The sequence below is a fragment of the Peromyscus eremicus genome, chromosome 3, assembly GCF_949786415.1.
Source record: "Peromyscus eremicus chromosome 3, PerEre_H2_v1, whole genome shotgun sequence".
Classification (NCBI taxonomy): domain Eukaryota; kingdom Metazoa; phylum Chordata; class Mammalia; order Rodentia; family Cricetidae; genus Peromyscus; species Peromyscus eremicus.
Genome location: NC_081418.1, coordinates 59,293,212 through 59,315,415, shown reverse-complemented (window position 1 = coordinate 59,315,415; position 22,204 = coordinate 59,293,212). Strand labels below are relative to the sequence as shown.

Below are 22,204 nucleotides of genomic sequence, written 5' to 3'. Positions count from 1 at the left end.
CATTACAATCCACAAGAGTTGGGTTGGGTATCTCACTACATCTGACATGATCTTTTATGATAAATCTTCAATAAATACTGGAATGACTTAGACTTTAAAGGTAAGATAATCCAGAGAGGGACAAAGGGAGTCTACAGTCCGTCAAAAGCATACCAAGAGGACAGTAGGATGCCCTCAATACCACAGCCAGAGGAACTTTCAAGATTTAGGAGGAACCCCTCCCTGTCCAGGTGAACTGGAGAGAGAAGAGAGTTTTTAAGCCCGCAGTCTCGCGACTGATGCTGTAGGCATTCTCGAGAGAGGGTGGCTGGCTTTGGTCAGCCAAACGGAGTGAGACAACCCCTTTCTCCGGGAACTGGAAGGGGAAGAAGATTGTCAAGAACCCGGGGTTTCTGGGCCGGGTGGGTCAAAGGACCAGGGCACTGCGCCCCGCAGCTGTCGCTCCTGCAAGGAAAAGCTCTGGGTGCGTATGCGGCTTGTCACCTCCTGGGTGCGCAATGTGAGCCCGAAAATGTCCTCGTGGTAGCGTTGCTGATCCTGAGGGGAGGAAAAGAGCTCAGTGGACCAGAACCCTAGCAGGAGACGCCGGCGTAGACTTACCCTACCCAGCCCCGCCCGCCCCTTCGCACCCGCAGCACGCCGATGACGTCACCGGCTTCCTCCAGCTCCATGTCGCCCTCTGTCGCCAGAATTCGCTGCACTGTCTGCAGGACGCTGGTTGCCATAGTGACATCGCCGCAGACAAACATGTGTCCTTGCTCGAGGCACAGCACGCGGTGAACCTCGGCGGCCAGCTCTGTCCTCAGGAGGTCCTGCACGTAGGTCTAGGGGCGGAGCGAGAGGCAGGCCTTGCTGTGAGAACACCCAGGCCTCGGGCGTCCCTGGGGGGGAGTTGGGCCTGGGGGAGTTGGGACTCGTGGGGACTTGGGGATGGCCCAAGCCTGGTCACGCCATCTCTACCACCAGCCCGTGGTACCTTAGGGCTGCCAGGATCCCTGGAAAAGGCGGTGAGGATGTGTCCAAACACGCCGCGCTTCTGGGCATCCAGTACCTCGTCCCGGTAGAGATGGTCGAGTTGGGAGCATCGGCAGCCAAACACCAAAGTCATGGGGGCGGGTTGCAGCCCTGTGAGAAACAAGACTGTTTGGGGGGACCCCTTTCTCTGGGGCAGCCTTGGCAACGCCACCTCCAGGCCAGCCTTTTGGGTTGGAGCAACCCCTATCACGGCTCTTCAGCCTCTAGGGGCAAATGGGGTGCTTTCACCCAGACCCTGCACACCTCTCTGATTTCTAGAAGGAAACAGGCATTCAGGCAAGAACCAGGAGGGGAAACTCCGCTAGAACCTGCTCTATCGACTCAATTCTGTGCCCATGGCCCAGCCCACACCTTCCACACCTTCCAACCATCCTCTCCCACACACCCTTCTTTTATTGACATCTCTGGGCCTGACCTGAACACCTCATCAGTTTTTAGACTGGGTCGCCCTAGATGAGCTCTGAGGTAATTCCGAATCTGCCTGGAGCTGTCTTCTGTCTGCATTCCTGTCCTATCCCTTCCTTCTTTACCTTCAGTCCATTCCAGAACCTATGATACGCCGAGGGACCACCAGGAAGGCAAACAAGCAGGCCCCAGCCCTTTTCTCCCCTCCCCTCCCCATTAAATACGTTTCTTTTCACCTTCGGTCCCAGTTTCTTTTATGGCCATTTCCTCCAGTCTCACTCCTTTCCTCCTTGGCTCCCTTCTGACTTCCAGGTGCACCCTTAGCCCCAGGCTCACCTTTGATCTCAATGTCATGTAATCGCTCCTGCCAGAATCCCCGGAATGGTGCAATGCCAGTCCCTGGGCCCACCAGGATGCAGGGCAAGTTGGGATCAGGTGGCAGCCGGAAGGAGGGAGCCCTAGCCAGAGAGAGTCCATTAAGACCGCTTTTCTTCACCCATGACCTTATACATACCAACTAACCTTTGGCTGTATAGACAGGAAAGCCTAAGGCCCAATGACAAATGAGGTGGTTTTTGTTTTGTTTTGTTTTTTTGTTTGTTTTGGTGTGGGATCTCACTGTACAGTTCTGGCTGGTCTGGAACTCGCTTTGTAGACAAGGTTGACCTTGAACTCACAGAAATTCGCTTGCCTCTGCCTTCCAAGTGCTGGGATTAAAGGTGTGTACCCACCGTGCCTGACAGAAGCCTAGACTTTTTTTTTTTAAATTTATTTATTATGAGTACAGATTGTATGACTGCAGGCCAGAAGAGGGCACCAGATCTCATTACAGGTGGTTGTGAGCCAACATGTGATTGCTGGGAATTGAACTCAGGACCTCTGGAAGAGCAGCCAGTGCTCTTAACCTCTGAGCCATCTCTCCAGCCCCGAAGCCTAGACTTTTAACATAGTCTGTCGCCAAGGACATAGCGAGGCATGCAGGGGCTACACTTTCACAGAGCAGCAGGGCCCCTGGCTAAGCCATGTTGTTTCTGGTAGTTGTGGCTTCAGGGGCAGGACTCTGCACCAAGTTATTGAGGCCAAAGCTCAGCCATAGTTGTGAAGCGCCCCAGAGACTCACTGCTCTTGATGTATTAATAGACCCTCCATGCTTCGGAGGACCCAGTTACCAGCTAATCCTGTGTGACACGCCCCTCCCTCTATATTCCTCACTGGTCCCTGCCAGGCATGTAGCACGTTCTCATCCCTGTCTGGACACAGATGATCCCTTCTAGTTGCCCTGCCCTACCCCAGAGGCCTCACTTACCCCCTGATGAAGCAGGGCACCAGGTCTCCTGCCTTGAGTTGGCTCAGCCACGTGGAACACACACCATAGTGCAGAGGGCCCAGCCCATCTAGGTGTTAGGGGGAAGAGGCCGTTCAGAGGTCTGTCTTAGTCTTGCCAAGACCAGGCCCTTCCAGCTGTCAGCCTCACCCTGGGTTCTGTATGCCAGCACAGCCACGGTGAGATGGATCTCTCCTGGGTGGGCACTGGGTGCTGAGCTGACAGAGTAGTACCGGGGCTGGAGCAGGGGCAGCTGGCTGAGGATCAGAGGGGCGGGCAGCGCCACTGACGGGAACTGCTCCAGCACCTCCAGCAGTGTGGGGCAGCGGAACCACTTCCACTCTTCATAGCGCCGGGGGTCCTGGGGGCAGATACGCTGAGCTGAGGGCCCCACAGTCCTTCCCAGAGTGACCCCTACCTAGCTGAGCCTCCTTAGCATTCACCCATCTCTTGAAGACCCAGAGCACCCAGAGAGGAATCGGTCAGCCTGGAGACAGGTCTTAAAACACCAGTGCATGTTGGCCAGGAGAAGCAAGTGTGGAGGACCTGACATGAAGGGGGGACTTCCTTTCATGGAGGGTCCCTTAGCTTATTTATCATCCTGTAGTCTAGCCCCTGCCCCCCACAGCATGCCCCCCCACCTGGCTGAGGGCCTCTAGCTCCTGCTGTTCGCTGGACTCCTCTGCCAGGGTGCTGAGCAGTCGAAGGAGGCGAGGGCTGGGCGGGGAAGTGATGTCCAGGAAGAAGGTAAGAGCCTGGCGCAGCGTGCATGGGGGCAGTCGGGGGTCCCGCACCCAGCCGGGGGGAGGGCCACCTGGGAATGATGCATAGGGAGCTCTGAGGGCGGGGAACCACTGAGACTGGGTGGTCTGAGCCAAAGTTCACTTTTGGGGGACTGACCATGTGTTACTGTGTCTTATTGGAAAACTTGTCCTTGAATGGTGGCATGTGCTTGTCTGTGCAGCCCTGGTATGTTTGGGGGAACCCTGACTGAACTGGGTTAGTCTGATCTCCTCTGCCCTAACCCCAATACGTTATCATCTCCAGGCATTGTTTTGGAAGGAGATAGGCCAACTACAGAGAAATTAGACTGTGGGGAGGCGGTGGCCATGGGAGGAGGCTTTTAGGGTGCTTGGTGGGTTCTGGGAAAGGGTCACGTGCAACAAGGCCATCCTGGCTGGAGTGGCAGCTAGGCCCAGGTAGTACCGAGGTGTGAAGCAGGGTGGCAGCCCTGTCAGCACTGAGCGCCATGGGGTCCTGTGTCAGGGGATGCGGCAGGCTCTTACCCTCCCACCCCAGCCCACAGTCCTCACCAGGGCTGCCCTTCTCCAGCTGCTCCACGGCCACAGGCTCTGTGGATGGTGGAGGGTCCTCCACTCTGCTTAGCAGGGCCTCCACTAGGCCAGGTCGGTTGGGTGGGCACACACCTATGTGGTCCCCGGGCTGATACTGCAGTCCCTCTTGGCCACCAGTGTCCAGACGCACCAGGATTGTGGCTCGGCTGGGGTATAAAGGGAGGCAGGTACTGAGGTCAGAGAATGGCAAGGAGCCAGGAAGAATGTGGGAGAAAGGAGTGTGGTAGGTGTGAGTGAGGAGGGACCCTAATAGTGAGGAGAATGGGGTGAGCCTCACGTGGATTTGCTGCTCTGCAGGTTCTCCACAGAGAGGATCGTAGCCTGGAACATCTTCCGCCTATGCACATGGGTCAGCCCTGGGGAGCAAGAAGGTAAAGGGGCCTGAGCAAGTGAGTGTCTCCTAGCCTGTGAGGGAGAATCCTAGGACACCCCCCCCCCCCCCCCCACCACACACACACACATACACACTCATCAAGGTCAGGGTTGTACCTGGTAGTAACTGCAGGCCCTCAGCCTGGGTACTCAGTCGGTACCTCTGGCGCTTCCAGCTGCGTTTGGGGCTGAAGATGTCTCGGGCAGCAGCCTTGGCATCTTCTCCCACACAGAAGGTTTCACAGGCGGCCTGGGGGATGAGGAGGTGAGGACCTAAGGCTGCTTGCCACCAGGGAGCCTCAGTGGGGGAGGAGTGTATTAAGGGAGGTAGGGCTGGGCCTGCCGGCCATCTGGCAGTCCTCCTCTCATCTCGGCCAGGGCAGCCCAAGTTCCTAGCTGTAGGCATGGTACCCACATTGGTGTGAGGGAGGATGAAGTTGTAAGACCGAGGCTGAGGCTGTTGCTGACTATAGCACCTTATTTTCTAGCTCATTTGGCCACTATCATAGGGACCCTGACTTGTCACACCTGCTTGTCTGATGAGTACTGATCCCCTGTCCCCGGGAGCACGCTGTTGAAGGCAGTTATGAACTCAGAGCTGAGTTTGGATTCTCTCGGTACCTGCCATCTTCCATGGTTCAGTTTCTCGTCTTGACCCCTCACTGGGTTGCAGAAAACATTAAATAAGATACTTCCATTTTTAGAGGCAGGGTCTTTTGTAGCCCAGGCTGGCTATGTAAAAAGGGTAGCCTTGAACTTCTGATCCTCCTGCCTCCACTTCCCAAGTGCTGGGCTTACAAGAGTGTGCCACCATACTTGGGTTTCGTAGTGCCGAGGGCTGACCGTGGGGCTTGGTGCATGCTGGGTAAGCACTTTCCACTTGAGCTACACCCCCAGCCCTATCTGAGATGCTTTCTGCAAAGCCCTTAGCACAGTGTGTGCAGAGGGCTGGTTCTATCTTACTGGAGGAGGTGTAGGGAGCCTGCTCTATCTGGCTGCTTCTGGCCAGAGATAAGTGGACTAGCAGCTTGCTGTTCCAGCCTTGAGATCCGGGGCTCCCCTGGAAACAGGCTGTTACTGTTTCTTTTCTAGCGTGTGCAGCCTTACATCTCTTCCTTCCTCCCCTGGCCCTCTCCCTTCCTTCCGATCCCCACTGCTGCCGTCCCAGTGAGCCCGTCTTCCTGCCTCTCAGATGCCTTCATTCGTCTGCATCACCAGTTATAAACTTCAAGTGTGGGCTCACCCTGCTCAGAAACTTCCCGCATCTCCATGGGTCTATATTCTCTGGATCTTGCTTTCTATTTCTCTTTTCTCAATCCTTCCAAGCAAACCCTCTGGTGCCTCCACCTCCAAAGGAGGCCTCTTTCTTGCCTTGGGTCCAGACTAGCTAAAACTGAGACCCACATGGATGGACAGATGTGGGGCTCCCTCACTAAGTGAGAAGTATCAGCGTGATAAAGATGCCCCGAGGAAGTTCCTGGAGATACTTCTGTGTCCAGATCAGCCCTCCAGGCCAGGCACCAGGGCTAGTCTCCAGCTCCCTGGAGTTCCTCCTGGCCTCAGCTTTAGCCCTGACCTCTGACGCATCCTCTGGGCCCTGCCTTCTTCCATCTTGCCTGCCTTGAGTAGGCATCCTGGTGCTCTGACCTATTCCTTTCTGCGCCCACTCCTGGGGCCAGCTTGGGGCTGTCTGAGGAGCCCTTTTGCAGGCCCTCTTCTTTTTTGCTGTGTCTCTAGCTTGGTGTGGCATCTCTGTTGCTAGGACCTATTGTCCACTACTTGGGGCTGATCCCAGAAGGGCTGGCTATGGAGTGGCCAAATGAAGGCAAATTTGGAAAGGAATAGGGCCGGTCCGGAGAACCAGATCAGGAAGTCAGTGAGCCTCCAGTCTCAATATTTCAGGTTGCAATTACAAAAGCCTGGAGGGGGCATCTCAGGTTGGTCAGAGTCAGAACACGAGGTTGACCAGGGTGCAGGGGAGCTCACCTGGAAGGCTGCCTGGGCCCAGCCTCGGAAAGCCTCCTCCTGGCCGCAGAGCTCATCACCTTGGCCCAGCTGCAACAGGCGCTCCCCACCCAGCTCCTCCAGCCTTGTGTCTACTGCCCGGGCAAAGGCACAGAAGTGGGGGTATGCTCGGGAGCCCAGCCCAAACACACAGAACCTGCGGTACAGAGAGACGTTGTTGACCCCTGCCAGCCCATGTCTGCCCAGGTGGCTTTTCTCTCCCATTCACCCTCTTTAGTGAGGACCCCCAACCTGAGGGTGCCCAGGGCCCCCGCGCTGTCTGTGTTACTAGACTCCTTCCTCTTGCGCCGCCAAGAGGACACCAGTGGGTCTGAGCAGGAGACACTGTTGAATCGGATTTTGTAACTCCTGGCAAGAGAGATAAAGACAGGGTGTCACAAGGAACTGGAAACATGGTCCAGTCCCAGCCAGGGAATAGTTTTGGGGTTTATACACCTGGTGTGAGAAGGCTTGAAACACAACCTTGAGGTAATGGTGGAGGGCTCTGCTCTGCCTCTCCTCCTTCTGGGAGAAAGTCATAGCAGAGTCATAGGCCTGCAAGTGATCAGGTCCCCAGGGAGGGAGGGCCCATGGGGCTGGACTGCTGTCAAGGTCTCATGCTGTCTGTTCTCCAGCTTGCTGGGAAAGACTTGAGAGACCTGGGTGAGGTCCCTGAGACCTCTGCTTCAGTGTCTCCAATGCCCTTTGTTCTGTCTTCTCATTCCCACTCACTTGTGCTGCTCAGGCCGAGGGGAGCTGTTGTAGGGACCCGACATCTCCATCAAGGCTGCTGCGAAGCTCTGCACAGGGAAGTGTTTGCATCATGGTTAGTTTAGTTTGTATTATATATATTATATTATACGGGATCTTAAAACCAGGCTGACTGGCCCTTATTATTCTTTTTTTTTTTTTTTTTTTGGTTTTTCGAGACAGGGTTTCTCTGTGTAGCTTTGCGCCTTTCCTGGAACTCACTTGGTAGCCCAGGCTGGCCTCGAACTCACAGAGATCCGCCTGGCTCTGCCTCCCGAGTGCTGGGATTAAAGGCGTGCGCCACCACTGCCCGGCTTATTATTCTTTATTAGTAACTTCTGTCTTGAAAATTCAAAAGCTTGATTTTTTAAAGAACCACACTACAGAGGTGTATAAAGTAAAAGAGAAAGCCTAATCTTATTCTCCCTTGAGACTTAACTGTGTGTGTGTGTGTGTGTGTGTGTGTGTGTGTGTGTGTATGCGCGCGTGCGCGCTACTAACAGGTGGAAGCTTCCTAGCACTGTGGGGTTACATCCCAACACACCCACTGTAAAATGGAAAGATTTTTTGTTTTGTTTTGTTTTTCGAGACAGGGTTTCTCTGTGTAGCTTTGGTGCCTGTCCTGGAGCTCGCTCTGTAGACCAGGCTGGCCTTGAACTCACAGAGACCTCCCTGGCTCTGCCTCCCGAGTGCTGGGATTAAAGGCATGCGCCACTGCCGCCCGGCAGCTGGGAAGGTTTTAACAGAGCATGCAGCATGGCCTTCCCCCTTCTCTCCCACACATCTTAACTCATCAACAAAACACACTAGAGTGTTGGTTGTTTCCCCTGCAATTGTATGGCTCTCTGGGAGCTGCCCAGCAATCCAAACACAGGATCCCATTCCATAGCTCTAGTCTGGGCACAGATCCAAGTTCAGGATTTGAAATACATTTTTTTTCTTTTTTTTTTTCCCCCCATGACAGGGTTTCTCTTTTGTAGTCTTGACTGTCCTGGAGCTTGCTCTGTAGACCAGGCTGGCCTGGAACTTACAGAGATCGCCTGCCTCTGCCTCCTAAGTGCTGAGATTAAAGGAGTGTGCCACCACTGCCTAGTGAAATAGTTTCTAATGGACTCATATTGCTTTCCCATTATCATAAAGTAAAAAGTCACAATTGAAACACACACTTAATTGGGAGCTGTTGATACTTACATGGGTGCATATAGTTTGTCCGTTTTTTAATGGGTCCATGTAATTCTCGCTTGCTTTTTATCAGTGACCTATTGTGGACATCCTTCTAAGCCAACACCTTAAGCTTGGCCTCACTCTCTTTCCTGAGATGTATTTATTTTGTTTTATGCATATGAGTGTTTTGTCTGCATGTATGTTTGTGCACCATGTGCACACCTGGTGCCCATGGAGGCAAGGAGAGGGTGTCAGATGCCCTGGCACTGGAGTTACAGATGGATGCGAGCCACCATGTGGGTGCTGGGAATCGAACCCGGGTCCTCTGGAAGAGCAGTCAGAGCTCTCAACTGCTGAGACATCTCTCCAGCCCCTTGACCTTTGCTTTATGGTGGCTACATCCTATTGCCGTATTTGCCTGTACTGTGCAAATCTGCCTATGACCGAAGGACACTGAGTAGTTTGTGAACAGTTCTTCAACATCCTCACACACGTACCATGCATCTTTGTATGGCTCAGTCAGGTGGAATTTAGAGGTGGGGGTGGCTGAATGAAGGGCTTTAAAAACTGGGTGGGCATGCCAGGTGTGGTGGTACATGCTTCTAATTCCAACAGGTAGATCTGTATGAGTTTGATGCCAGTCTGGTCTACATAGTGAGACCCTATCTCAAAGAAAATAAAACAATGGCTAGTGGCTAGTGAGAGGGCTCACAGGTAAAGATGCTTGCTGTACAAGAGTGGGGACTTGAGAGTCATCTCTGGAGCCCACCTAAGAGCGGAACCAACTCCACAAAGGTCTTCTGACCTCCACAAGCAGGTCATAGTGTACACGCACACGCACGCGCACGCGCACGCACACGCACGCGCACACACACTAATCGTCAGTTTGTGGTGGAGTGGTCAAATCCTACTTGAGTGGCAGACGGAAGGCAGTTCATTCTTGTCCACATGAGCTCTGGGCATGAGCAGCCCCCAGCTTTAGCCAGTTTGGGAATGGACAGAGCTTTAGGGCCTGAAGTAGTGTCCTGTCTCCAGGGGGATTATTTAAGTGGGCCACCTCAGAAGGCTGTTTCACATTTTGGTGCCACCATGGAAACAAGTTAGAAATCACACAAAACACAGCTTCTAAATACTAACTATAGATCAGCTGGATGGTATTTCTATGGGGTTACTGTAGTCAGCACATAAGACTTGAACTTCAGGATTCTTTTTTTTTTTTTTTTTGAGGTGGGGGGGCAGGGTCTCATGTAGCTCAGGCTAGGTTCTAATTTGCTATATAGCCAAAGAGGACCCTGAGCTTCTAATCCTCCTGCCTCCAACTCCTGAGTACTGAAATTACATATGTGCCACCATACCTGATGAATATGGTGCCAGGGTTCAAACCCATGGCCTTGAACATGCTAGTCAAGCACCCTGCCAATTGTCTTATGTCCCCAGTCTTGAACTCAGTTCGCGAATGACTTAGAGCAACTATGTAGCCATGTAAGTTTTCATGAACCAGACATGTATGTGATCAGCATCTCCTATGAAATATCACCAGCATCCTGAAGTCACCTTTGTGCCTCACACTATTCTCCTGATCGAGCAAACCCCTGGATTAGAGCTCCCTGGTTTTGAACTTCAGACGAAGTGGATTCTGCCATATGGACTCACTGCCTGTTTCATTTTTCATCTGTATTGTGTGTCGTAATTTGTTCACACTGCTGTATTGCATGTGAATTTATCACTGTTTATCCAATCTATTGTTGATTGACACTTGAATTGTTTCCAGTGTGGGTGTTATGAGCAATGCTGCTATAAATAGTCTTGTTCATATCTTTGGTGTATATACTACGTTTTCTGAGGGATATGTTCCTGCATTTCTTCCTTTAAAAAATTTGGAGGTGAAATTAAAATGCTCACATCTCAAAAGTGTGGTTCAATCTGGCCATTTGACAGTTAAAAAAAAAAAGTTAAACTTATATCTTCCCTATGACCCAATAATTCCACTCCTGGGTATTTATCCAAGAGAAACGAAAACATAAGCCCACAAAAGCCTGCTACAAGAATGTTCTTAACAGTTTTATTCATAATAACCCCAAACTGGAAGCAGTCCAAGTGTCTATCAACAGAAGAATGGATAAACAAGCCAGGGCTATTCACACAGTGAACACCACGCAGCAGGGGGAGAAAGTAGTGAGCCATGGACAGGGGCAGACCTCCAAAACGGCAGTGACCGAAGCATCTATCTATCGGGAGACCGATTTGGAGAAGCTGATGAGGCTTTCCAGCCTGAGGGAATGCTCTGTCTTATTAGGACTGTGGGTCACACACACCACTTTTATGCTAAGAAGCTAATGGTGCCACTTATGGCTTTAGTGTTTGTCCTTCCAGTCTTGTGCTAATGACATTTGGAAGTCAGACTTTCGAAGAGTGTTGGGTTGAGAGGGCTCTGCCTTCATGAATGGTTTCATCTACTCATGGATTAATGGATTAATGGGCTGTCTTGGGAATCCCTGCCATAAAAGTGGCTGGGCCTCTCTGGAGCGTTCCCACTGTCTCACCATGTGATGCCCTCTGCGTGTCATGATGCACAGGGAGGTCCCTCCAGATACCGAGTAGATGCTGAGTCAGGCGTTTGGGTTTGTTTGTTTGCTTTAACTTGTTTATTGCTTTTATTTTAACTGTGTGATGGCACGTGTGTGCAATGGCACGTGTGTGCGATGGCACGTGTGTGCGATGACACAGTTCGCAGGAGTTGGTTCTGTCCTGTTATCTAGGTCTTGAGGATAGAGCTCAGGGCCTCCAGCATGGTAGCCAGTGCCTTTCCCTGCTGAGCCGTCCATCTCACCTCACTGGCCCAGTTTTTGTTGTTTATTTGTTTGTTGTTGTTGTTGTTGAGACAGGACCTCATTATGTAGATAAGGCTAGCCTGAGCTCCATCTGTCTCTGCCTTTCTAGCACTGAGATTAAAGATATTCCTGTTTGGGGTCTCCTGTAGCCCAGACTGGCCTTAAACTCACAGTTTAGTTGTAGATAACCTGGAACTTGTGATCCTCTTGCCTGTGCCTTTCAAGTGCTAGGATTACATATGACACCACACCTGACTCATGGGGTTTTGTTTTAAACAAACATCAGAGTTAGGGAAAGGGCTTCTGTCAGAATTCAAGCTTGCTGTGGGGCATTTAACTTTGGATTCTAGAGGAGGGACTCGGCGCTCATAAGGGAGCTGACATCTGAAGCTGGAACAGATGAGCAGGTAGAAATGCATCAAACTCGGGGTTCAGAGCATACCACGGGAAGATAATGGTTAACCATAAGGCATCTGATGGCCTCCGATTTTGTTTAAGACAACATGTTTAAGACATGTTGAGCAAGTGAAGCTATTTAATCTATGCTGGCACCCAGAGAGTGCACGTTTCTCTTCAGAAAAAGAAAAGGGAACATTAAAATACTGAAGTGAGCAGGGAATCCTTGCTTTTCTCATTTGTCAAGGCCTGAGGCACTCTTTGGTCAGCCAGGAAGTGCCTTCCCCACATGAAAGAGTTGCACTATAATAGAGATGGCTGAGACACAGGAGTCAAGATTCCCAGAAGCCAGTTCACATTCCCACCAGGAAGCAGGGCTACTTCAGCATGTTCATGTTCATTTCCCATCCTGGTGCGTGCGTGCGTGCGTGTGTGTGTGTGTGTGCATGAGTGTGTATGTGTGTGTGTGTGTATGAGTGTGTATGTGTGTATGAGTGTGTGCATGAGTGTGTATGTGTGTCTGCTCCTGCCTGTCCAGCTGCTCCTGTTTCGAGTCTTTTCTCATTCTCTCCATCCTGAAAGCCTTACCTCTCCATTCTCCGGGGGATCCCCATTCCCAAAAGTGCTGGTCACCACCAACACCAGTGCCTCATGCTCGAGGGACACCACATCATACTCATCCATGCACAGGACCTGTGGAGAGGAGAAGATGGACATTGGGATTGTCCTCCTGCTGTCCCGGTCCTCGCTTAGGCTGCCTTGGGAAGACAAGGCATGATTGAATCCTGAATCCTTATAGATTTTAGCTTTCTTTGTGAAGCCTGACTTTTATTTTTTGAGACAGGGTCTCTTGTATCCCAGGTTAGCCCTGAGTTCATTATGTAGTCAAGGATGACCTTGAACCCTTGATCCTCTTGACTCTATCTCCCAAGTGCTAGGATTACAGGGATGCACCACCATGCTGGACTTGACATGAACCTTTACTTTTAACCCTCTTGTCCTCTAGGCACCTCTGAAGAGGAGTCAGACTCTTTCCTCTTTCCAGCCCCTGCCTCTCAGGCCTCAGTCCTACCCGGGGATCAAACGCCTTCCGGAAGAGCCTCCCCAGCTGCTGTGCGTAGCTCTGGGCCCGGCCAGTCTCAGAGCCATACAGGATAGTCGCCTTTACGCGCTTCGCCATCACAGTGCCCATGAGCGAGGCAGAGATCTTCACTGCGCTGCAGGCAAGGGTAGGGTGAGGGCATCCTCTGTGCACAGAGGCCAGACCTCCCAGGTAGGGGTCCAGACCTCACCACAGCAGTCTGGGGGTCCCACTACTGGGTTTATTCCTCTACAGTATGGGGAAGGGATGCAGTCCCAGGGTACCCACTTGGCCACTTCCTTAAAGGTCTTCTTCCTGGTGATACCCGCGCCCTTTGCCGCACTTCCCTTCCAGGGGTCAGGCTGCAGGATGGGGTGGGGAGGGGAGGAGCATGGAAGACAAAAGTTAGCAGTTCTTGTGGGCTGCCGGGAGCTGTGCTAGGTGGGCAGGAGCCAGTCGGGCTGGGTACCTGGTAGCGGAAGGCAGGGGACAGGAAATAGTTGACCATCTCTTGATGGAAGACAGGAGTGAGGCTGCCTGAGATGGGGGGCACAATCCAGGCCCAGTCGGCAGGGCAGCCCCCTCTGGCCTTCTGCTCATTCTCCAAGTGCTTCATGAAGGAGGCTGTGGCGGCATGGTGGTCCACAATGGTCACTTTGGCCAGCTGAGGTGGGGATAGGAAGAGGCTGGAGTCAGAAATGCCCTACGGGTCCCCCACCTTTTTTTTCTCTATCACTGTCAACCCAGCCTATTCTGTGCCTTGGGTCACTGCAAAGGACACTTCGCAAATGTCCCCACAAATCTCCTGCAGATTGCATAGTCATGCTCCAAGTTTAAGCGGTGAGAGCAGCTCTGATTTCGAGTGTTGGTGTGCCTGAGCACCAGTGCTGTGTGCTGAGACAGACCTGGGGCCTCACACTCTGCCACTGTGCGCACCCTCAGGTCCTTTCTTAACCCTTTCAGACTCCACAGAGGTATTCACCAGGCACTGGTTTCCTCAAACCACACCCCCCCCACACGCACTGTATTATGACACTCCCATCCCCAGCATGCTCTCTACCCTCGTATTAGAGATTCTCGACACCAGTGGCTCCCACAGTATGCCCTGGGACCAGTTACCAAGCAAGGTTCCTGGCAGGCACTTAGGTAACATACTGTAGCTCCCAGACTAGTGCCGGTGTATCCAAAGCAGCAGGCACAATGTGCTCCACAGTACACGGGCTATTGCCCATCTCAACCCTGCTCGGTTTCTGTGTCCCCTAATGCCACCGCTGGGCCTGTGTACCTGGTAACTGTGCAGTACAGCCACGTTGATTTCCACCGCTGCCTTGTCTTTCCACAGTGACGAGGTTGTCCGGGTGTCTAGATCCATGCAGACAGCCACATCCTGGGACAAGTTGAACAGGGTAGGGACAGAAGCAGCAGGAGTGGGCAGGAGGAAGGATGAGAGGGATACTGGGCTGAGTCAGTGATCTGCCCACAAAGGTACTATGGAGCAGAGAGCAAGTCCCTTCTCAGCCCTGGCCCTTCATTCCTCATCTCTGAAACGGGTAAAGCCCTTTTCTGGGACAAGGTCCCCTTTTGAGCCAGGCATGATAGTCAAGCCTATATTTCCAACTCTTGGGATGCTGAAGCAGGAAGATTACCATGAGTTCAAGGCCAGCCTGGAATATCTCTCTCTCTCTCTCTCTCTCTCTCTCTCTCTCTCTCCTGAGAATCTGATGAAAGCTACCCTTCACACGCTCCCTCACTTACAGTGTTCTTTCTTCCAAGCTTTGGTGGCTCCAGAGCTCACTCACACCCTTGGACCTAACTCAGTTCACATTTTCCCATGGCCAGCACTCTGGGGTGGGGTAGGGACGGCATACAACTTCATGTCCCCTTTCCTCAGCATCCCCTCACCTCAAGTATGTTGTAGCGGTGAGGGTCACACAAGTCCCTCATGCCAATCTCGGAGCTCATGTACCAGCCGCTGAAAGGGGCAGCAGGGAACTCCAGGCCCCCAATTTCCAGCAGCATGTTGGACACAGCTGGGAGAGCGTACCAGCGCAGTCCAAGGGCAGCAAACCACTCCAGCCTGGGGGGGTGGGTCGAATTAGCCTCTGTGTTGAGTTGCCAGATGCCCCTCAGTCCCTCCCCCAAGGGCTCTGGGTAGCCCCACCCCCACCCCTGGCCTCTCATGCTCACGTGGGGTGCTCCAGAGGCACCTCGAGGACCAGCTCTGGGGGCAGAGTGAAGAGTTCTGGGGGCTCATCTGGGGCCTGGAGTAGCAGGGGCAGCACGTCAAAACGGCCATTTCCTGGGGCCCAGCCGTGCTGGGTACAGAGCTGTGGGAAGCAGGCAGAGGAGAGTTCAAGGGATTCCATCCCCCATTCTTTACCTTAGGGACTCCTCAGCGGGTGGGCATCTGTACCCACTGGAGGACCCTGATCTTTTGTAGTCAAGGCTTGCCTTGAACTCCTGATCCTCCTGCTTCAACCTCTCAAGTCCAGAATTATAAGAATGCACCACTATGCCTAGCTTCCCAAGGAAAGTCCCCTCTTCCGCTCACTGACCTCTTCTCTGCATTCCCATGCAGCATTCCCTGGCTTCCCTATCCTTGCAAGCGTTGGTGCCCACTTGTGATGGCTACTCTTGGTTGTCAACTTGACACATCTGGGAAGAGGAAACTTCAACTAAGGAATTGCCTCCATCACCAGATTGGCCTGTGGCCATGTCTAAGGGGAAGTTTTATTGATTGCTGATGGATGTAGGGGCCCAGTCCACTGTGGCTAGTGCTATCCCTGGGTAGCTGGGCCTGAGGTATATATGGAAGGTAGCTGAGCAAGCCAGTGAACAGCACTCCTCCATGTTCTCTCCAAGTTCCTGCCTCCAGGTTCCTGCCTTGAGTTCCTGCCCTGGCTTCCTTCAGTGATGGAGTGTGACCTGTGAGTTGTTAGAGGAAAGAAACCCTTTCCTCTCCAAATTGCTTTTGGTCAGTGTTTTATCACAGCAATAGAAAGCAAAGTAGTCCACCACCTCAGTGATCTCCACGTTGGCAGGGTCCCCTCGCACGGAGCCGTCCTGCTGCCTATAGCCTGCATAGCGCACCAGCTGGCTGTTCCAGATCCGGAAGTCTCCCCTGCCGGGGCAGCGCTGAGGGAACACTGTGATGGCTGAACTGACATGAGGAATGAAGCTGGTTAGACCCCCTTTACTGCTGCCCGGGTGGGCTTGGGCCTGGGGTGGGCTTGTCACTCACCGGAGATTGCCTCGGTTTGTCGCATACTTAATATGGTTGCAGATGTAGGTGAACATTTCCTGTGCGGTCCTGCAGTCCCGGGCATCAAATACCTGGGCCCAGAGGGGATGGGCCAAGGATGTAGGAGACAGGTGAGGTTTTGAGTGCCAGCTCCAGAGGAGTGCTGGCATGGGGCTTGCTGGGAAGGAGGCAGGGTCTGGAGGAGCTACCCACTGCCCTACTGACCCTCCTCTGCCTGACAGCCCCACTGCCCAGCACAGCCTGATTTTCCCAGGACACATCTCCCCATTCCCCTCGGGGCAGACTCGAAAACCAGCACAGAGAGGCACCTGTTCACTGCTGAGTTGATGTCTGGGAAAGGTTCCTAGTTGATAGGGACCCCACCTAGGGGTATTGGTATTGAGTTGCTCATGCCAAGGCAGGTAGGTAGCCATCCAGCTCCCTTGAGCAAGCACAGTGATGGGAAGAGGTGGCTGCATTAAGTGGACCCTGCCTGTGGCATCCCTGATACTAGGAGAAGGCTGGGAGGTCCTATCCTGCCTGAGGGAGAAGGAAACTTGTGACAGGATGGGGGTGGCAGTGGCTGACCAGTGGCTTAGGGAGGGGCGCAGCAGGGAGTGGAGCCTATTATGGAAGCCTGATGGGTTCAAAGTTCAACTAAAGCTTTGAACCACTTAAAGGGTTGGGCAAGCGGTAGACAGATTGTTCTTATTCTATTGGAGATGCCTTTGGCTTCACTGAGCGAATGGCTTTCTTCCACATTCTTTAGCGGCCACTTACAGCTCAGGAGGCCAAGGTCATGGATTCAGTTCCCCTGCAGGTCCTTGGCTTCTCTTAGTGCTGAGGCTGTTCCAGTAACCCAGACTAGTTCTGTGGTGTGTACTGGTGTGAAGGAGGGTGTGGGGCTGAGGCTATAGGGGACTTTGGGGAAGGTGGGTATGCGGTGAAGGCCTGGTAGGAGGAGCAGGTTAGCTTTTCCAGAGCATTTCTGTTCCTCTCTACCAGCTGTCCTCATGTACTCAGTGAGCCTCAATATTCTGCCTTTTCAACCAAGGGCTGCGGGGCTGGATCACCGTGTGTTAGTCAAAAGGCTGAGGACTATCAGGTAGTACCAAGGAGGAGGCTGGTCCCCTTAGCCTTTGTCTTGAAAGGCAACAGACAGGGGTCCTCCCACTGCCTTGTACTCACCCCTCAGGGAAGCCTCAGGAGCTTCCTGCATCCCTCCTCCCCCTGGTACCCATCCTGGGCATGTGCCCGCTGGTCATACCTGCAGCTTTCCCCACTGGATCCGGCCCACACAGCGGGGAGCATTGCGCCAGGCCTGCTTGGCCCCAAACACCAGCTCACTCTCCCGGAGCTGGTAGGTGCCTGTGGCTGCCACCTCAGCCTCCACCTCCTGAAGCCTCTGTTCATGAGCCTGGGAACCACTCCTGGGGAGAGGGGAGGGCCACAGCCTTAGTGTCAGGACAGTGGAAGGGATGGGGAGTGGGGTGTGAGTGGTGACCCGGAGGTTCCTTGGCTCAGTGGTGGGGTGCTCCAGTGCCGGGGAGAACCCACCTTTTGATGGAGTTGTAGTACTGATTGATGAAGTCCCGGGCCTGACCCAATAGCTGCTCAGTGGGTGAAGGGCCCTGGGTGGGCCGGCTCTGTAACTTCCTTGGAAATACCAGTGATCCCAAGCAGCGTCTTGGGGTACAGGGCCCATCCTGGGCCAGAGGAACAGAGAACACAAAGGTCAGGATCAGGTCAGAGTGCAGGAAGAGCTGTGGTTAGCAAGGGCTGAGGTAGATGGTGAGCAGTGGGAGGGAGATTCGGGAAAGCATGGACTTGGAGCAGGGCTAAGACTGGAAATGGGATGAGGCCAGATTGGCTTAGGGCAGCACTTGGGGCTCGGGCCAAAGTGTTGCTGAAATCCTTGCAATGTCCCTTGACCCCTCTGGTCCTTCCCAGTTTTCACTACTTGTAGACAAGGCCAAGTCTGAACAAAGTGGAGCTTTCTCATTTGGGTCCGCACCTGGGTCCAGGCCGCCACCAACCCCCATCCCAGCCCTTGAAACATGGGTAGAACCTGTCCTTACCTGCTGAGCCTGGGCACTGAGGGTGTCGTAGGTGATGCTACCCACTTCCCAGTTCTTCACTCGAGGAAACTTGGGTCCCTCTGGGGCCCGGGTTAGTGGGGGGCTGTTGGGAACCAGGGATGCATAGTCATGGGAGAGAAGTTTACTTTTTTAGGCCTTCCGTTGTAGCCCAGGGCAGCACTGTACAGTATCAGTCACCCCACCGGGTCATTGCCCACCAACAGCTTCCTGATATTTTCTGTCAGCTCTCACAATAGCCTTGGGAGGTGGGCAGTGCCTTTGTGCCCCTTCTTACAAAGGCGGCAGGGCTTAGACGAAGGCCGTCTCTAGCCTGAGAGCGCAATGGAAGCTCTGCTCTGAGCCTCTGTCTAGTTTCCCAGGGCTTGGCCCCCCGGACCGCTCGCTAGGCCTGGAGTGCTGGCCCAGACTGGTTCTCACTCCCTGCATAGCATCTATTTTGTCTCCTCTACATCTGAGGTTCTTTTAGTGTGAATGTGTATTTCCTAGCTTTACAATTTGGAAGTTTGGATTCCAGGGAAGTGTGCTGAGAAGTTAGTGATTTGGGAGGTGAGGTACAGCGGTATAGACTCCTGCATTGACAGACTGGGTTCTAGAGGAGTGCCTTTGTCAGAGAGAGAGAGAGAGAGAGAGAGAGAGAGAGAGAGAGAGAGAGAGAGAGAGAGAGACAGAGAGAGAGACAGAGAGAGACAGAGAGAGACAGACAGAGACAGACAGAGACAGAGACAGAGAGAGACAGAGACAGAGAGACAGAGACAGAGACAGAGAGACACAGAGAGACAGAGAGAGAGCGAGAGAGAGAGAGACAGAGACAGAGACAGAGACACAGAGAGAGAGCGAGCTCTTTGTCCTGCTTGCTTGATCTAGGTGCTCACCATGCCCTTCCCACCTGAGATGCGCATAAGGTTCTCAACAGAGCAGGTGCCTCTGTCATGTAGATGTCAGCTTTCTGAACCATGAGTGAAATAACCTTGTGTGTGTGTGTGTGTGTGTGTGTGTGTGTGTATGTGTGTGTATGTATGTGTATGTGTGTGTGTGTATGTATGTATGTGTGTGTATGTGTATGTGTGTGTGTGTGTGTGTACGTGTGTGTGTGTATATGTGTATGTGTGTGTATGTATGTATGTATGTATGTGTATATGTGTGTGTGTGTGTGTGTGTGTGTGTGTGTGTGTGTGTGTGTGATTGAGACATGTTTGGCTAGATTCAAACTCCATATAGCTAAGGATGGCCTAGAATTCTGACCCTCCTGCTTGTTCTTCCCAACTGCTGGAATTATTGTCATACTCCACCATGCGGCCCCTAAGCCCCCATTTGTCATGTTACCTGTCTTAAGGATCGTATTTTGGTAACTGGATACGGAATAGGCATGGGTCCTATTTGAGGGGCCTGAGCTGAGCGAAGCCCGGACAGGGAGGTCTCTGATTTTGCTCTGATTTTGCTCCCACTCACAGCCCTCTTGACAGCAGCCATCATGTGAAGGGAAGCCTCAGAAGCCTTATCACTTCCTCCCAGAACCGGCTGCCTGCGCAGGAGGAAGGGAGGGACTGGGGGCCCTGGTGTCCCTGAGCAACAGCACCAGACCCCCAGGCTTGGCAGGAGCCGCTTGGCCTGACACCCTGCTGGGAGTTTTGGTCTTTCTTCTCTTCAGGGACCTAGGCCCAGGGAAGATTCCTTGAGGGCTAGGGCTGTAGGGTTGTTTGTGGTGAAGGGCTGTGAGGAGGGAGTCCCAGGGAAAGGGCCTAGCAGCTTTGCCTTAGCCCCTACCCCAAGTGTTCGGATCTCAGGTCCCAACTCTCCACTGTTGTATGAAACTCCACTCCTGCAGGCCCCTCCCCTGCTCCTGTCTTCTCCAGGTAAGCGGCCATCACTGCTGTTTGTTGAAGGCTTCCTATGAACTAGGTAAGTACTGTCAAGTGCACATTTTGTTCACACAGAGGCTCAGAGAGATTAAGTAACTTGTTTGAGGTCAAACAGTTTTTGACAGTGGAGCAACATTCAAACTCTGGCCCAATCCTGTACCGGGGCCCCTTATATCTCACTTTTACCTATTACCTGTTGGCTCTGCATCTGGCTTCTTCTCAGCCATGCAGCCTCATCCTGTCCTGTTCACGCTGGCAGCTTTTTGCACTGGTAGCCTGGTCCTTCTGGCTCCCCCAGCTCTAGGCCTCGGTCTTCCATACAACCCTTTATTCCCAGATCTTACCTGCTCATAGCCATATGGCCCTCACCTGGGGTCTGGTGCTGGTTGGGCCGGAGTCGGGGGTGCTGGTGCCTGGCTAGGTTCTGGTGCCGGAGAGGCTGGGCCCTGCTTGCCGCAGAGCCCTAGGCCCAGCCCGAGCCCTAGGCCGCAGGGTGGCCCAGGCTCCTGGCCCACGCTCTTCAAGTTGCCCATGCCAGTTGCACCTCGAGTCTGCTGGCTGCTCAGCAGAGTCCTGGCCTTTTCCTTAGGAAGCAGGGAGGGGGTGGTGGGAGGGGGGCTCTCAGATGCTGGCCCTCGCTCCGCCCCTGTCCCACACACAATGGGACAGGAACAAGGCTGGCGGGGGCGGCTCTAAAGCCTCGGCTTCATGCCCACTGGCCCAGAGGGTGGGGGGCCGGACGCCTGGGTTCCGCCTTGAGGGCTGGAGCTGATAAGTGGGAACGCAGGTGTCCATTAGAGGCCTGGGACTGAGGTAGGAGCTTGTTTTGGGGGAATGGTGGGCTTTGGTGGTGTTAGGCCACAGTGGACAGCTTTGAGCACTGGGTCAGTAGCAGGGCAATAGAATATCATACTCCTAGTGATCATAGGGATCTCTAGGTTTACCCTGGCCCTCTTGCTCTTTATCCTTCCTATCCCAGCATCCTTTGGGGGATTGGGGAAACAGGTTCAATAAGGATGCAGTGACATTTTTTCCCTTGTGGCTGGCATTAGGGTATCTTTCCCCCTCCCATCTCAGTTTCCTGAAACCCCCACACCCCATGACTCAAATGGGGGACACAAAAGGGCAGGAAGCTGCCATCCAGGGCCTCCACCCCCAATCCTGTCATCAAGTGACGCATGTTTCCCTGGGTCAGCAGGTCAGTGGAGAGACCTAACCATCAGAGCAGTGGCAGATGGACCATAGGGGAGAGTTGGGGGAGGGGGGCACTGGGTGTGGGCTAGGCAAACTACAATTCCCAGAATGCAGGGGAGACATATACCAGCACCTTTTGGGCACCTTAAGTAGAAATGCATGCTGGAGTTTGTAGTTCTGTGCTATCTGAGCACTGGAAGAAAACTAGGAGCTAGATACTTGAGCTTACAGGAGTGGGAGCCTTGTGAGTTTGAGACCTCAGAGGCCAAAAAAGAAACTATGAGAAAGAAACAAAACAGAAGCTTAGAGACTGGGAGAGGCAGACAGGCAGACAAACAAACATGTGAATTTGTGTTGGCTGGACTCTTGAAAAGCAGAGGAGGATAAGATTGGGGTGGGTTGGGTGGGGGGCTGGCAGGATCAGCAGGAAGGAATGGGCTGTGCTGATCTCTGGGGTCACTAAGAAGGTGGGGCCCACCAATTTGGGGCGGGGCAGGTGGAGGTGAAGGGACCTCCTGGGGAAAGGCCTGTCCCTGAATGTGAGTGCTCTGATCTCCCTGGGTGACTGGTGGGAGGTGGGAGGTGGGATCCACAGGCAACCCTACTCACCCCAGCTTGCTTTCAGGTCCCTGGCCTTGAGGCCCCTGCCTGTCCCTACTGACTTGCATCCTCAGAGAGGCAGGCAATGGAATCAAGCCCCTCCTCCTGGGTATTTCATCTTATCATACTCTTGGCTAGACCTGATCCACCTGGCTCCTGTGTCCAGCTATGACTTTGACTCCTTGACAACCAAGAACTTCTCTTTTTGAGCGTCTGGTAAGGAAGCCGTGACTGGCCTCAGTGTCAAGGTTATAACCACCATCACGAATGGACACCTTCCGGACGTCTTGCCTGTGCTGCTGGCCATAGCCCTTGATACAGGTCTTCCGACCCCAGGTCTCCCCATCCCATCTTTCCCACCACTGCTGGGTTCTTGTCAGGGTCTGCCTCATACTTTGTCTTCACTTGAAACCTTCGACTAAACCTAGGGTTCCTCTAACATGCTGGCCTAGCCCATCTCCCCAGTTTACTCTTCACATTCATTCTTGATAAGT

At 53.2% G+C, this 22,204-nt stretch overlaps 1 protein-coding gene and 1 long non-coding RNA gene across 2 annotated transcripts; one reads left to right on the top strand and one right to left on the bottom strand.

The window, feature by feature from the left end:
• Positions 1–23: 23 nt before the first annotated feature.
• On the bottom strand, positions 24–20,455 carry Nos3 (nitric oxide synthase 3). The gene is made up of 26 exons (XM_059257711.1): positions 20,286–20,455; positions 18,037–18,139; positions 17,516–17,664; positions 17,226–17,388; positions 15,959–16,050; positions 15,736–15,877; positions 14,905–15,044; positions 14,620–14,794; positions 14,003–14,104; positions 13,187–13,381; positions 13,006–13,079; positions 12,709–12,853; positions 12,225–12,329; positions 7,228–7,295; positions 6,748–6,864; positions 6,478–6,652; positions 4,609–4,741; positions 4,397–4,475; positions 4,078–4,265; positions 3,406–3,578; positions 2,915–3,125; positions 2,747–2,834; positions 1,777–1,898; positions 977–1,125; positions 630–824; positions 24–537 (listed from the first exon to the last, which is right to left on the bottom strand). The coding sequence occupies exons 1-26, from the start codon at positions 20,447–20,449 to the stop codon at positions 376–378; spliced, it is 3,609 nt and encodes a 1,202-aa protein (XP_059113694.1). The 5' UTR covers positions 20,450–20,455; the 3' UTR covers positions 24–375.
• On the top strand, positions 680–1,675 carry LOC131906885 (uncharacterized). The gene is made up of 2 exons (XR_009378221.1): positions 680–818; positions 982–1,675. It is a non-coding gene; the product is annotated as an uncharacterized LOC131906885 (long non-coding RNA).
• Positions 20,456–22,204: the final 1,749 nt, after the last annotated feature.